General features: G+C 36.8%; 1 protein-coding gene across 3 annotated transcripts in view; it reads right to left on the bottom strand.

Annotated features, from left to right (window-relative positions):
- ASMTL (acetylserotonin O-methyltransferase like) overlaps positions 1-16,650 on the bottom strand; it is a 29,680-nt gene that overhangs the window by 5,017 nt on the left and 8,013 nt on the right. The window contains exons 6-13 of one of the 3 annotated variants that reach the window (XM_085213093.1): positions 15,694-15,802; positions 13,581-13,995; positions 10,422-10,584; positions 9,275-9,459; positions 6,737-6,866; positions 5,720-5,863; positions 5,056-5,178; positions 3,554-3,916 (exon numbers count right to left, since the gene is read on the bottom strand). In XM_085213093.1, coding sequence (XP_085069219.1) covers positions 3,684-3,916; positions 5,056-5,178; positions 5,720-5,863; positions 6,737-6,866; positions 9,275-9,459; positions 10,422-10,584; positions 13,581-13,995; positions 15,694-15,802 — 1,502 coding nt within the window. In that variant the 3' untranslated portion in view covers positions 3,554-3,683. The other 2 variants (XM_085213111.1, XM_085213102.1) reach the window with 2 other exon arrangements.

Below are 16,650 nucleotides of genomic sequence, written 5' to 3'. Positions count from 1 at the left end.
CTTATTAATAAATACCCTGCTTCATCACCCTATCATTAGTAACCTCAGTAAATGCAGGCTCAAGCCATGTATCCTGTGGTGAACAGGTGCTTCACAAAGAAAAAGGATTAGCCAGGTATGCCCGAGGTGAACCTGAGCCTACATTCTCTCTCACCCACAAGATCTTCCTAATTTCCGAATGCTTTAATACAGATGTATTTCAGCTAGCTATCAAACACTATCCATTATAACTTTTGTAAAAAACAAAACAAGAAAAAAAAAAAAGGAAGTTTTCTTTCACAGATTTCCAGGCAATATCAGGATAGTCTGAAAAAAACATACCTGGAAAGCACAACGAATCTGGGAAAAATACTCTCAAAAGTTAGACACAGTAAACTAAATTACATAGGGGAGACATACCTCTGCAATTGATGGAAATTTACTAATGTAATTGAAGTTTCTTCATGAGGAATAGAAACAGAGCTGACTTCCAGCCATTTCAGGAAATATGCTTTGATGAAGGAAATTTGGCATGATTTTCTACATAAAAATTGATGGTCAGAATAGGTTCTTCTAAATTAGAAGATCATTTAATCCATATTATAAGTGTTTAGCAAGAACATAACTTCTAGCCAAAAGATAGCAGAAAAATTGCCAGTCCCCCAATTTTTTTAAATTATTTTTTAAACACATGAAATAATTTCATTATCCTATTGTCAGCTAACAGATTCAGAATTTAACTGAGCACTTTCACAAAGAGGGTCAGCCATTCAATACTTCTTCCAAGGATTTTATGCTGGGTTGCTCAGTTACAATACTGCCCCATTCATTTTCGAACCACAAATACTGGTTAACAGCTATAATGTGGTCAATATTTTAATATAACAGTGACTGAACTATGACAGTTAATCGAGTTTTTTCTGTTTTCCTTTTACCAACTTACACCTTCTATCCTCCTCAAGAATTCTTGCTCACCCCTCTGCTCAGTGAGCAAATTCTGAATTTCTCCTCATTCATCTATTATTCTTTAAATCCCCATTATTCTCCACTTAAAAAAAAAAATATTACTGTGCATCAGATTTCAGCTGAATTATTTGTCAATACAGAATGTGGATAAGACAGCATCTTCAAGAAGGCATAGCTGAATGTCACTTCCCAAAAAAGCAAAAAAAAAAAAAAACACTTATAGGGTTTACTGGCAGAAAATCACTTGCATTGTAAAACTCATCCCTGCATTCTTTGTCTTTATTCTTAGGCCCGACTGCTCAGGAAATCTTTTCAATGTAACACCTTTAAATCCACCCCTTCCAGTCAGAAACAATGCCAGCCTTTTCCAGAAAAAAAAGATGTTTGAACATTAGTGAGAAATGATGAATTTACCATTTCTCATATGAATGAAGTGTATCAAATACAGAATAGCTTGAGTTGAAATGGATGACAGGCAAGTTCTGCTCCATCTTCCTACATGAAGTGCAGCAACTCTACAGTCACATCAGCTTGCTCAGAGCTTTATCCTCAGATCTTAAAACTTCCAAGGACAGAGATCCCACAACTTCTCTGGACAACCTGCTCCAATACTTAATGAATGATTTTTTCCCCAGCTTGTAATCCAGTCATGGTCTCCCAGTTGTGTCCATCATCCCTCATTCCATGATTGTGCATCATAGGAAAGAGCCTAGCTCTGTCTTTCTGGTACTTGTTTCTTCGGCAGTGAAAGGCAGGATTCCCCCAAAACCACCTCTAGACTGAAGCACATTTCTATCAAAGCTGCAAGCCACATACTGTGGCACCTGGGCCATCCTGGTTGCTTCCACTGGACTTGCCCAAGTTTATTACAGTTTCACAGGCACCTCCTCCTAAATACTTTTAGAACTGCTACTCCTGAGTTCTCTCTCTGTCTAGATTCATGATTTTGGTCAATCTCTCCACAATCTCACAACATCAAAGTTGAGGGTTTGAACAATGCAAGCCACTTGAGAAGGTAAAAATGCAGCTTGCATTTTTTTCCTCTCACTATAAGAGCAGTTTCTAAAACAGAGCAGCCTATTCTGTTTGAGATCATCCAGGAGCATAGACTGGAGGCACCCACTGTTCAGTAAAGCAGATTCCTGTAGAGCTTGTATTAGCCTCCTTTGTACAGCAGACAAGGATAGCTAGCAAAATGATCCTGAACCCTCTAACCACATTGCACTGCAGTAATTTATTATGCCGTTTTTTTATTTTGTTTTGTTTTTATATGAATGGTTATTTCTTATTCATATCTTAAAACTGATTTCACAAAAAAGAAACAACAAAGAACATAGAGCTGTGTTAGTATATTACCGCAGTCACCATGCTCAAGGAACTAAGTCTCATTTTGTATAAAATGCTGCACTTAAATAACAGAGTACATTGAGGTGATGTGTTAACCACATGTGCTAGTCAAGTTTTATAGCCATTAAGTACACAGTACTTAGAGGTACAAATTTAAGTCTGACAGTAATAAATGTGCCAGCTTTAAGAGTGCTGTGTTCTGACTCAAACATTTTTCAACAGCTTGATATATAGCATAAACTTGATGAATAACTGAAACAGAAAAATTGCTGGAATAAGTCTTTTAAAATATAAACCCTTTAAGCATAATGGCAAACTTTGTATCAGTACAGAAAATAAACTTGCTTCAAACACATTCAGTAGTTTGACATCTCTCTCCAAACATCCTTACAGATGAAATCAGCAAAATTTCATGTATAAAAAGCTTCTGCTAAGACTTACATACCCCTGTCTGGAAGAAATCTGGCATTCCCCTAGTTTTCTACAGCTGAAATACTCTGTACTATGTGTCTCTTAGATGAGCTGAATGAATCACTGTATTACGTTCACTTTACTCAGAGTTCAAAGAGCAAAGTAACTTCTGATTAAATAACAAGGCTGAGTCTAGCAGGCAGATACAATTCCTGACCTTGCTCAAACTATTTGCTGAGGTTGGCTCATCAGGATTATTGCTCCAGAAATGTGACAGGCAAAAAAGTAATAACTGATAGAAGAGAAAGCTCGTTTGAAAGTACAACTTTAATCTCTAGGAATGCTTCTACTACAGAGGACATTTGAAATAGAAATAGTAAATATTAATATAGTATCCAAAAAACTATTAAAAGTTGTGACATTAGGGACAAAGTACTTGAGGAGAGAGGGTGGAGAATATTTCTTTAATTAAAAGCTGGAACAAAGAAATATCTACTCATAGATCTTTGAAAAGTTGCATAAAACCTGAAATTCATCTCAAATGAGGCAAAAATATAAATAGCCATTTAACAATACTCAAAAATACTCAGAAAAAGAACAAATCTGACAGGAACCAATGGAAACAACTCAAGTGGAGTCTGTGTGAGTATATACTGTGCCTGGAAATTAGAAGCTACTGAAGTTCCTATGATATTACAACTACTCCAGGAACTCGATTAGAGCTTGGTTGTCTTTCTTTAGAGCAAATTAAAAAAAGCATAAAATGGCATCCTTGAAGTGCTTCCCAGTAAAGTCCCATAGAAAACTGAAGACGACAACTACCATCCCAAAGAGTACAGCTCGTACAGGATTGAGTTTAAACCTTTTATTCAAAACTTATAACACCCACGTTTCATATAAAGGGTCAAAATGGACCTAAACTGACAATGTTGGGTGATGACAGGTACATTGCACACGTTAAAACAATTCAGCATCTCATGCTATTTCTGTGCATGCCAAGATGACTGACTCTTCTTGAAGCACAAAACAGTATCTAGTAAGTTGCCTGTGATCTTAATTTGTGTATTTGTGAATCCATATTTCTCCAGCAGCTGCTTATATTCTGAGCCACTTCTCTGCTTGCCTTCAGTCATACTCAGAGACTGCAGTACAACTCTAGGAGGGTGTGTCTTCTGCTCATCAAGCACAGTTTCTGCCACTAGCAAGGCACTTCCTGCATTTCCAGAACAACCAGAAGCACTTCAGTAGTATTTCTAGCTTCATATTTTTAGTGTTATATCCAGAGACATTTACATATAGATCCCCCATCAGAACAGTGTTTTAATGGGCTTCAGGGGTAATCAGTAACTAAAGTTTACTTTCAATCATCTCTTCCTGGAAAAAAACCATTAGTTGTTAGGGGAAAGGTGGAGCTTTGAGTACCGTTTCTACTTCAGTGAAGTTTAGATCACTTCCTGAACATGATTTTTAAACTCTGTCTTGTTATCATTTGAACCAAGCAACTCCTTCCTGTCATATTCCAGTCTACAAATAAGGAAAGACGCCATCCAGTTTTCTTTTGTAGTTTATAAGCAAGCTGCCCAGAGATGTTCTAGAGTCTCTCTCTCTCTAGAGATATTCAAAACCCATCTAGACACCTCTGTGTGACCTACGTGTAGGGAACCTTCTTCAGCAAGGGGACTAGACTTGATGATATCCAGATGTCCCTTCCAACCCATATGATTCTGTGCAACAGGATTATGCTTTGCAGCCTAGATCTTTTTTTGAATGCTCTCTTATGAAACAAACTTCATAGCTACTGTTAATCCTCTTGGATTAAGGAATCAGTTGAGTAAAGCAGGAAGGCTTTTCTCTTGCTCTTTGTTTAAAAGGCTTCCCCTTTGATCTTTTATACTATCAAAATGTAGTTGAAAATACAACACTATATATTTTTCAAGAAATCTCATTATATAGTAGTTCTGAACTCCACTACTCTAGACACTAGTGACATAGCAAGAACTGCCTCTCCTTGATTAACTTGCAGCATCTTTAATTGGCTTGCTTGTATCTATAGGTAGAAGTGCATGCTTCAGTATTTGATGATACAAGTCTTTGCAAGAAAGGTTGAATGTAGTAGAGATAAAGGAGATGAAGAAGTTCCTTGTAAAATCTGCAACTACAGTAAGGATTTATTTCAAATCATTCTATGAGTAGATCTGGATTTTTTTTTTTTGAGGCATTACTATAATGCAAGCATAAGCATATAAGCAAAGACTGCTATGATTAGATAAGAATATGCATTTTTTAATATGAACTTATGATTATGATTGTGTATTAATATGCATCTGTCATCATAAGAGATTAAAAACCTACCTGGTCTGCAAACAGTTGATATTTTGTTTAACAGTACATGAATCTTTTCATCAGGCCAGTCATGAAGAACACGTGAAAGTATGTAAAGATCTGCTTCTGGAAGGTCATCCGTGAAAAAGTCACCTGTTGAAAGGCAGAGTTAGTATGTTTATTTTAGTTAGTATAGTTCTACAGCAGGAAATAAAAATATTGAGATGGAACTAGGAGTTTCAGCAGAGGTAAAGTAAGAAGCCTGAGTAAAGAGGAGTACTGATACATTGATTTCTAGCTAAGGAAAGAGTTGCGTAAGAGCAGAGCAGATAACAAGTAAGAATTTTGTTATATGTAGAGATGGAGAGAAAGCCTAAAGCAAGCAAGAAGAGATTGAAGTCTTATGTAATAAGCATATTGATCTTGCTTAGATAGGAAAAGTCAAAGACACAGACATACAGGAAGCCTCTACTTCCATTCACACTTTATTTACCGCCACTCTCCAACCACTGTTTGGTTCTGTCCCTACAGGCTTGAGAAGTACAATGCCCCTGTTTAGCATGGGTGAGCCAATGCTGCATTCTAACAAGTCAGATTTGGGGTTGGAGCAGGGCAGCACACCATTTTCTGCAGCAAGAGACTGTCCTCTGCTGGAGGATAATAGATACAAGATAAATGGTAATGTTACATTTACCTGATACAAATGTCACTGGAGCTGTGCATTGTTCTGATGGTTGAAAGCAAGAGCTGTTTGCAATGACTTCTGGAAGGTCAAACACTGTGACCTTCATATTTGGATATATTTGTATTAATTCATGAGCCAGAGCTCCAGTACAACCTGTTGGAAGTTTAAAGAAACTCAAATAAAACCTTCTCTACTACCATCTGCATAAATTTTTAAGGACAAGTCTATATGTAACATTAAGAGGAGATAAACATCAATTCAGAAGTAGAGGTAGCCAATAGTTATTATTTCAGTATTAATATCCACAGTTAATATGATCAAGAGCACTTTCCAATGGATAGAACAATGCCTCAAAGTTTGGGCAGTATAGTTATTATTCCCTACTCTATCATAGATTTGTTAGTATGGCCTTTGATAGCATTACTTCAGGTTTTTTTTATTTGCTGTCTTATTCTTGCACAAGACATTCTCCCTAAATATTTCATTTTTGCCACACTAAGTACAGGGTAAAATAAAAAACAAAAAACAAACAAAACTACTAACAATGAGAGTTTCTTCACATCCATCACTGGTCTTCAACATTTTGGTGGTCATCTTAGATATTAATTAGTAAAAACACAAAAAACACCATAACCACAGGAGTCCTCAGCCCATCCTAAGAGAGTCCAAAATTTTTCTTGTAGCAGTGGTTTCAAGGCTGACCACCAGCACTGAAAGATTCTACTAGCAAAGCCACAAACTTTGTTTTCTGTGTTGACTGTGCATCAGTATGTAACTCACTATGATATTCACTTACTTCAAACTGTTCAAGTACCATGAAGTCACTCAACTACCATTTAAATAACTTTGCTTTTAGTTAACTGCATTAAGTCCTTTCATTTTGACATTACAATACCAGAAAATTAACAGTAGTCAATTTTACCCGATTCAAAACATGCACTTTTTTCCACTTAAGTGATAAAACAAGGACCTGAAAGCAAGCTTTTTCCCTTTAATTTGCACACAGTCTCAACTCACAGACCATACCTCCTAAATCACAAGCAGTCTTAAACTCTGAAAGATCAAATGCTGTAGCCACGTCTCTTGCTGTAAGGTGGGCAATGCTGTGCATGGCAGCCATAAAACGCTGCTTCACTTCCTGGCTCTGATAATAGTCCTAAAAATGAGAAAGAAATTTTAAAAAAAAACAAGTAATGTAAACAAATTTTAATTACTGTAACTAAAGTTACGTTCAATCAAGGCAGTTGGTGCACTAGTATATTAATGAGAATTCTGAAATTAAAAATAGATCGAACTGTCATTGCCTGGTTGCTCATCTAAGTTCTTTGCTGGTTACAATTGCTTCAGTGTAGCGATAAGCACATTTCTGCACCCTTTAACTGTCACCTAGACGTCTTCTGTAGTGTGTCTCAAAGAACACACACTTAGCTAGCTTAGTCTTGGCTAGCCTAAGGGTTATTAAATTAACCACTTGCATCTGTCTACATGATTGCTATTGAGGTAGCATAGCAGGACGAAGAGGTGATCTGAAGTGTTTTTAATGCGATTCTATGCCTTAGATATACATTAAGGAATTTGCTCCACAGCAAAAAACAGACAAACAGACTGGATTTTCATCTATGATCCTTCCTCCTGATATATTCACAAACTGATTTCATGCAATTCTGGCATTTATTCTAATTATTTTCCCATCACGTGAGATTATTGGGCTTTAATTTTAAAATAGCAATGTTAAAGACCACACTGCTTGTCTTAGATTAGTTAAGAAAGCATGAAGAACTAGAACCTTGTGCCTCAGGCTTCTAAGTGATGCATAAAGCACATCTCACTTCCATACTAACCTCATTGGTTATACACTGCTTTAAAGCTATCATTAAGTAGAGTATCTACAGGCTATGGTATATACAGTACCACAAGCAGTGTCTATCCTGATGGGACGCATACTGTACTGTAGAAAGTGCAGGTCTGAACTAGTAGTGACTACTGCCTGCATCATCCAGTAAAACTCAAGTCAATACTTCAGATTAACACGAAGTAGTTCACCTACACTAAAGTAGGTAATTCACACAGATTTAGCCACCTACTACAGCAGTTATCCTAAAGAATCCAAGTTCCCTTTAAAACAGTCTCTAAACGATTCCTAAAGGAGCTTCTGTCCATCAGTAACATAGATAGTGCTAGCCTAAAAGGACTTCCTAGAATCTCTAAAGGTTGTTACTTCATTCATTAACTACACAGGGAGAGTATAGACATTTTCTTTAGAAAACTGGCTTCCTCAACATTTAGAAGTTAAATTCAAATCAAGAACCTCAAGATGCAGCCTAAAGTACTGTAGTTAAAAAATAAATCCTTATATAAATCTCCACACTCTCCTTAAACAGGCACTAATATTTATGCCCCCAGTCTGCTTTACTAGATGTAGAACTACTGAGTTAGGAATCACATTAAGTGATACCCCAGTTTGAAAAGACCCACCTGGACTAGTATTAAGAAAGGAATGCTATAGAGATGGAAACAGATTAAGGAAAGGATTATAATTCTTAACGGCAACATGTGCCAGCTTGAAGTATATAGAAAACTACAGATCTAGATAAAACAAAGATTGCACCAAAAGTAACACCTCTTATTTTATTCAGTTGGCCTACAACAGAGGTTGATGTTGGTAGTATGGTAGCAGAGGCTGAACTTTTCTGCCAATATTCTGTTAGATGTTGTTGTCACATGACACCTCAGCAGATTGGCAGTCGGACAAAATGGCATCTTGACACCAATGGCAACATGGACACTTGCTGAATGTTTATGGAGACCAAACTGTAGATATGAGCACAGTGAGGCAATGGATGGTGCATTTCAGCAGTGGTAAAAGTGATGTGAAAGACAAGCAGCATTCTAGATGGCCACACAGACTTATGAGTGCAGCATACAGGCTTATGTTCATCACCAGCAAAAATTTATAGCTAAAGGTGGCAACTGTTTAAAAATAGTGTTTTTTATCTGAGAATTTGCTCTACCAAATAGTGTTATTGTGTCCTTTGAATCTGCTGTGGTTTCCACAGAAATAAATAGGAGGCATTACTTTCAGAGTGACCTATGTCCCTGCATTCATCCCCCGCATTAACAGAATGATACTTCAGAAACAACTTTGAATGTACAGCCACAACAGATTGCACTGGATGCACATCAGTAACAAGCTATTAGCACCCAAATTGAAGGAATACATATTTAATGTATGCCTGGTATAATAAAAAGGCCACACAGTGGTTAATTAAACACACTGAGAGGTTGTTCTAGGGCATGTTAACTGCATGGGCAGAACTTCCATCTGAATTTTATCAGCACTGAAGTTTTCTAGTATATTCTGTGATTGCTCCAGAATTTCTAGAGCCTTAAGACTACACTGTTAACGTTGAGGGGAACAGAAATCTATGACTAGCAAGTTATATTGCATTTCTAGCATTTGAGATTCGTGAATATTCTTCAACAGCTCGGTTTCTACTTCCCTCTAGATAAGTTCTGGGCTCATGAGTCTTGAAAAAAAAAAAAAAAAAAAAGAGTTTACATTACATTAAATAAATCCTCCGTTTTCTTTCCAAAGGCTCGATGATTCTGCCTGCTTCCCTCTTTAACAGCAGACTCCAGGTGTGTAAAGAGAGGCCAAAGATGGTCATTAGAGTGGATAATGTAGCCATGAAGCGAGTATTCACCATCAGATGCCAGATAAGTATTTGCTGAATCTGTATTACTGTAACCTTAAGGGAAGAGCACAATTGTAACCAGTTTTGTTCCACCACTTTATAGATATCAGCTAATATTTGAAGGCATATTACCTTATAATGCCATTAAAGAGCCACCAAATCCTGATTTTTGGCATCACAAAGTGTTTTACTGTACAAAGATTTCTATGAAATACTTCTAAAGATCTCCTCATTCTTGAAGAATGAAAATCACTTCAGGACTTCCTTTTTAAAAATGAATGTAGGTGCTGAAGGATGCAAAGGATATTTTCATTGCTTATTTATAATCCAGAGAATTTTAACTATGCATCTGACATTCATAGAAGACCATTAGAAATTCCTCATTCTTGACTGCATTTTTCTGTTTTAGATGATGCCTTTTCTTCCCTTAAATTCAAACATTCTCCAGTACATTCCAGTTTAGTGCTTTCTCCTTCATGTTGCCCTTCAGAGTTGAAAGCATCCTCTATTTCTTTTTCTTGGCATTTAAGCCTCTCAAGTATTACAAAGTAAGTGATAGATATGAAAATTTATATAGTGCAGATTGAAAAAATTAATCCTGACTGTCACCTACATACACTTCCAAGTACTGTGCAAGTTAGGTGTGCTAGCATTTAAGCTGGTGCTTAAATTCCAGAGCCCTCCTCATAAAATCTGCAATTCTCCACTCAAGTTTGTGACTCTGCACTACTGCAAAGGAGAACAGGCTTGGTCCTTATTTAGATGGTATATCTGGGCTTTTATGCTGCTCCCTGGGACTTGCCCATGAAAGTTATTAGAATTTGGAGATGATTGCTTTTGCTCTCTGAACACAACATCAATCTAAGGTTTCCTCAAAGGAGACCTAGTGTGTTCATTAAATAATTTCTGCTCCCAAACAGAACAATTCCAGCTATTAATGATCAACACAAAAAAGCAACAATCTCCCCACCTCAAATCCAAGTTACTGACAATATGGGAGGGATGGGAAAAGTCACCTTGTGGTGTTTTCTTCAGCAACCCAAGAGCAGCACAGGCATCAAGGAGTCTTTCAGTTCCATGCACAGAAGTTCCAACCTCATCTGCAATATCTGCAGCCTTTAGAGGACTTCTCTTTTTCAGATGATCAAACATCTTCAGCTTAGAGGCTACAAACAGAGCCTACATGCAGGGAAAAAAAAAAAAACAACTTGCATTTGAAAGACTGCAATCAAGAAACAAAGGACTTGAACTTTTTGCCACAGACATTCCAGAAGTATTAGTCTACATGATTACTGTTATTTAAGCACAACATAGTAACAACTCCTAAGAACTGTTATAACAAGTTTCTTTTCCTCTAAGTATTCTAACAGCTTTTCTAAGTAACATTAATTGGGACAGAGGTATATGAGAGAGAACGGCACTGAAAATATATTGGCATGCAGTCTACAGAGTTTGTATTAAGAGCACCTCTTTATTCAGATATTTAGCATATACCTAGCAATATGCATGTTCCATTAAGCCAAATTTAAACATCTGAATGCCTAAGAAAACATCTCAGATCAATTTAAATTTGATTTACATGAAATGTAAGGAACTGTAAAGTTCCACTAAGGCAATGTAGCAGCTTCAGTTAAAGATGGTCTTTATGAAGTAAAAACTATGGCCAAAAAAAGGAATAATACTTCAAAGCACAACTCTACCACATGCACACCTTAGTAAGACACACACGGAACAAAGAAAAATAAAACACTGCAGTTTCAATGCTCAGAAGCACATTAAAATTCCTAAAACAATGGTATTCATGTTGAACACAGTGGAAGCACACACAGCAATCACTGAGACACTTAACTGCAACTGTAAGCAACTATGATGTACTTGAAAAAAAAAATCACTCAGTCAAGAAGGAAGGATACACATTCTATTTAATAAAAAAAATAACTTTGAGAGAAAGCTATGCTAGTGTGTAAACATTTTATTATCTTCATCCTTTCTATCATTTCCTCTGTTGTTCTAGTAAGAACATACAGTTGGGATTTCTTAGAATCCAGACTTCTGCAGTATTGATCCAACTGCATCTATACTACAACCATTTGACTTCCAAGATCTGCCCAACTTTTGAACTAATTTGACCTGGACATAACAAAAAACAAAGAGATTCAAAAAAATTAATGATATAAGTAATTCTACAATTCTGTAATGCCCAGTTCACAAACAAACCAAACAAATATCGTAACAGAAGTGAAAATCAGAATATGCAATTTCAGAACATGTTGGAGAACTGGATAATGTATCACTCAAACCTGATCTCCTGTTCTGCAACAGTAACTGTTCATAGTAAAGTAGGTGGTAATGCCTCCTTCCTCTGCAGGAGACTTCAGCCTGCTTTATGAAGCAACACTCAAGAAATAAAAATGAAACAGATCCTGAAAGCTTTTATGAAGCTAAATGCTTATGCGCTCTTATCCATATTCTAGAAGTACAGAGAGAGGAGGTAAGATTTGTCAGTCCACAGAAGTAATCCACAACCAGTAATGTATTGTACAAATATCTTCAGGCCTCAGGAAAAGAAATCCCCAATAGCTCAACACAAAACTTCAGCATTCTGTGCTGATTTTACACTGATTATTAGAAAAGGAAAGCTCCTGCTTTTATTTACAGTGGCCATCAACTTTCACTGCACAGAACTGAATTAGCCATCAGATCAGAACAATGAGCATACATAACGTGCAATTACAGAACGCTGGTAATTCTCCACATGGTGCACTTGAAGATGTGCTAAGCATTATCTCATCTATTCGGGTACTTCCAACTTGCTCTCTGTTGATACAACTTACTTGACAAGCCTACCATTAGCCTTTGCTATACATTTGAAACAACCTACTGTTACTATTCAGCTATATAAGAACATCTGATTTTATTAATTATCATAACTTAACTGCATTGCTAGAACTACAATAAGGGTAAGTCACCAATTCACAGGCTTAACTGTGACTTTCTGCTGTTTCAACCACTGTTCACTGTTTTGTGTACCCTCCTCTGCTATTTTTAATTACATTTAGGTTTGTCATTTCACTGCCACTTGAGCAGTTTTTTCATCTCTTCCTGAAACATCACCAACTTGATATCAGTAATCTATTCAGAATGACTAGTGTTCAATTTCTCCTTCACCTTCTTCACTACGGTGGAGCTCTGAGTAGAAAGCTTGGTAGCATTTAAAACACCCAGTTATTCATTTCCCATTACACTGCTGCTCCACTCGTGCTCCTCACAGCATGTGACCTTCAGTTTGTAGCCTGTATTACATGGATGTCTCTCCAGCTGATAATCTCCAGGCAGTATATGATAAACAACTGGAACATGAAACAGGGTATAAAAAAAAAAAAGCTACTTCTTTAACAGGAAATAAAAAAGCTAAGATCTCCCCCAGAATTCTAAAACTAAGCATTATAAGTTCAAAAGGAAAAAAAAAAAACTATGACAAGCACTGCACATACTTAAAATAAGCTTGGTAATTAAACCACATAAAAAGCCTTCCTAGCAGTGTTGATAAAAAGTTATTTTCTATTTGATTGCACTTAGTACAAAAAACTCAGTGATAAATTTATATTTAAAAGCATTCTGAAGTTTCCCAGCAACATTCCACTTTCACTGTGGAATGCATTTTTGCATGATACATTTCTGAAATTACTGTTATTTCGGAGCATTCTAGTTACAACATGCACCAGAGACAGAATCACTGATGTAGCTAATGAAAGATAAGTCAATCTTCCATAAGTTGCATTTAATTAGACAACATGACAAAAGGAACATATGGGAAGAAAGCAGATAGGTACTGTTTCCAGACATCCTAGAAGCACAGTTTAACCATTTATACCCAAGACCCAACATGCAAAGGCAAAAAAAAGAAAAATAGTCCTGTGGACTTCTTCACTTTCAAATTAAAAGGAAGATTTTTTTTAATTATCTCTGCTGTTAAAGTTTCATAGAGTAGATAGAATTCATACAAAAAAAAAACCACATCTGTGTTGTGTCAGAAGTTTCAGCTATCTTAGATTCTCTGCACAGTAATTCTTTTATGCTATTATTCTTATTCCATCTCAAGCATTTCAAATTACCTCCAACAAAGCAATTGTAGCAGTCAAAGTAATTAGTTTTACTTTTCTCCCCCCCCTTACCTTTGAAGCTCTAAAACCATCCATCAGGTCTAGAATTTTAGATGGAACTTTTGCTGCACTGTCTGATACTCCATTCTGATTTTCCAAAGGTACCACAGAACCAGTTGTAACACCAGAGCTGTTTTCAGAGTTGCAAATAACTCCTGAGGGACTGTCCAACTTACTAGCACCTTTATGTTCCTTGAAACTTGAGGATTCACTTTCTCCATCACTTAGGCTCTCAAAAGTGTCCACAGAAGGGATAGAGTCATGCTTTGTATGCTGTATGGTATGTTTAAGGGGTGGATAGTACAACTCTGCTAGCTTTTTGCAGAAGTGATTCAGAGGAAATCCCACCACATTCAAGAAGTCTCCATGGACATACTCAACTAACATTCCACCAAGGGCCTGGATTCCATATCCACCAGCCTTGTCCCTGGGGGAGAGAAAATGAAAGCTCAGACCTATCTAATGAAGTTTGAGAATGTGTTTGACAGTAAAGGTTGCACAGAACATGTAATCACTAGTACTGCAGAGACTGGAATAAAGACTAGTCTACTCAAGTTGGAGATGGATTCTAGTTAAGCTCAAAGCTTTTTTTTTTGTCATAACTAAATATAAGGATTAATATTTCTACAATGGGTGAATAGCCTAAGGTCATTAAGCTTCTACCAGTCCAAGTGACACAGTCACCTACATGGAGGTATACCATCTGACTGCAGTCAAACTGCACTGCCATAGGTCACCCAGCTTCCTCCATGTCCTGTCGGGCAAGGATAGTAACAGCAAGTATTCCCTGAGACCAACACTGCCACTCAGTCACCCAGTTACATTCTGACCCTACCCCTATTCCACTAGAGGCTGAAGGGTCTTCAGGCATACCATCAGCTTGAAAAGGAGCTCAAACTTAAGGGGACATCTTAGAACTCAAACAATTGCAGTATGTGTTTTGCAGCTCTCAGTCTGAGTAATATCTAAAATGAAGATCAGGGGAAAAGTTGCTCTTTTTCAAAGTCCTATTCAATTACAAAATCCAGTGCTATCTCACTCGGTCCTACTTAAATCCTACGTAATTTTCTGGAAATGCAAGTAGAGCTCTAAGCTACAAGGTGCTCTAACATCACGGTACTAGTATACACATGTATTTCACAGCAAGTAACCTTGGGAATTTAATCTGTCTTTAAGTTAATTATGTAAATTTCATTGTGTAATGTTATGTATGCAGCCAGATAAAGTGCAGTAAACCAACATTTTCACTGCTCACACCTACGGAACAAAGTAGTTAGAGGTACGCTGACTAACATCTAAACCTGAAAGCTTAAGTAAGCAACCTTTGAAACCAAAGGTCAGTCAGTCTCAGATCTATTAACTCCAGACTGTACAGAATTACAGACTGCTTTCGAAAGAACAGTGCTGCAAGACAGTTGATAGTTTAGTGTAGATTTGATGAAAGCAAGTTCAGAGTTTTTGGAACATACAGAAAAAAATGCTGGCTCTAAGAGGCTAACAGAAACCATATCAAATCATTAGAGAATCACAAGGTAGTTAAAATTACTATAGACCAGCCTTATTTCTACAGAGAGAAGTAGTAGGAAGAGACCTACAGAAAATAAAAATCCTTGGTTGAAGAAAGGAGAGGGAAAAAAAATCAAATAGAAAGTGAACAGCCATATTTCTGCAGCCATCAGAAAGATGTTGGGCTCACAGCCCACTTTGAGATAGTGTTCTTCCTTCCTTGTTCGTATTTTAACTTGCTATATACTTTTAGAATTAGTTTGTGTCCCCAAAGACCAAACTTTAAAATACTACATGCCGCTTATTTTCTTGATAAGGATGCACAACGGCAAAAAAGTTAGTCAATTTTTTTAATTTCTCATGCAATTATTTAATTCTAAGAAATTACACAAGACTAAGTCTTTATTAAAAAAAAACCAACAACTACTTGAATTGTAATAGTGTTTTAAAAAAAAAAAATCTGTGTAGGTGGCAATGGTAGAACAACAGAAAACAAATACCAAAAGACTTCTTACTGTATTACTGAATTTCCAGGGCAAAATATTTTATGCTGCAGGCTAGTAATGTAACCCAAAATCTATTCTGAAGTACTGTTAGATAGCTTTAGAGTCTTACTTACATGGGCTCTCCACTATGAATGTACTCCCATAAGAGCTCTTCTGAAAGGTCTGAAAATTTTACTTTAGTCTCTTCATAGAAATCAGTGATTTCTGTTTCTAGCTGATTATCTACAGAGAGGAAATCTCATTAGAAACAGAAATTGTAACACTACAATGACAGTTTAGAGAGTAACATCAGTTTAATTACACCTCATATTAATATGAATTTTACTTAGAAAAAGTGATATAAATCATGAAGTAGCTAATAAAAGTCTTGAGGGACAGTGATCTCTTCTGTTTATTTCCCTCTGCACATACTCATCACTTCAGTAAAAGCTGAGAGTGTGAAAGCTTCTACTACTGTGTTCCCCTTTTTAAGCTAACAGCTTGCTCTCCCTGTGTACAATATGCTCAAGTTAGCAAAACTAATTGCTAGTATATACACCCAGCAACAAACACAAAGAAGGCTGCAAACGTTCTTCTAACTTAAGAGTATCAACAAACAACCCATAACACAACATAGTTAAAATTATAGCTATTATATATGCCAGAGCATGTAGCTGCATCTGTACTGCAGGCATCCAGCAGTGTCATCTGCAGTGTGATCTTCCATCTTTCTCAATAAATAAGAAGAGTTATTTCAGCCTTCTTTTTCTAGGAGTGGTTGTAAGAGTGCCAAAGGTGCTATGAAGCACTGCGTATGTGGGTGTGGGCTCCAACAGTATAATGCATGGGTACACTGAACCCAGTAAGATTACAGAGCAAGGCTGCACCAAAATATACTCAAAAGAAAGCAGCCTTTAAGAATGAGCACGCACTAGCACATTACATGTTATTAGTTGACTCTTTCCTACAAGATCGAAGTCCACATCTCCTCCTACTGCTGTGCAAATTATTGGTCTGTATTCTGGTAGCAGAAATTCCCCAGGTGGTAGAAGGAAGATCTGCAGTACACTAATTGCAAGTGGTGTTAGCAC

The sequence above is a fragment of the Meleagris gallopavo genome, chromosome 1, assembly GCF_905368555.1.
Source record: "Meleagris gallopavo chromosome 1, MGAL_WU_HG_1.1, whole genome shotgun sequence".
Taxonomy (NCBI): domain Eukaryota; kingdom Metazoa; phylum Chordata; class Aves; order Galliformes; family Phasianidae; genus Meleagris; species Meleagris gallopavo.
Note: the sequence above shows the minus strand (reverse complement) of the source record. Positions and strands in the feature narration are given on the sequence as shown.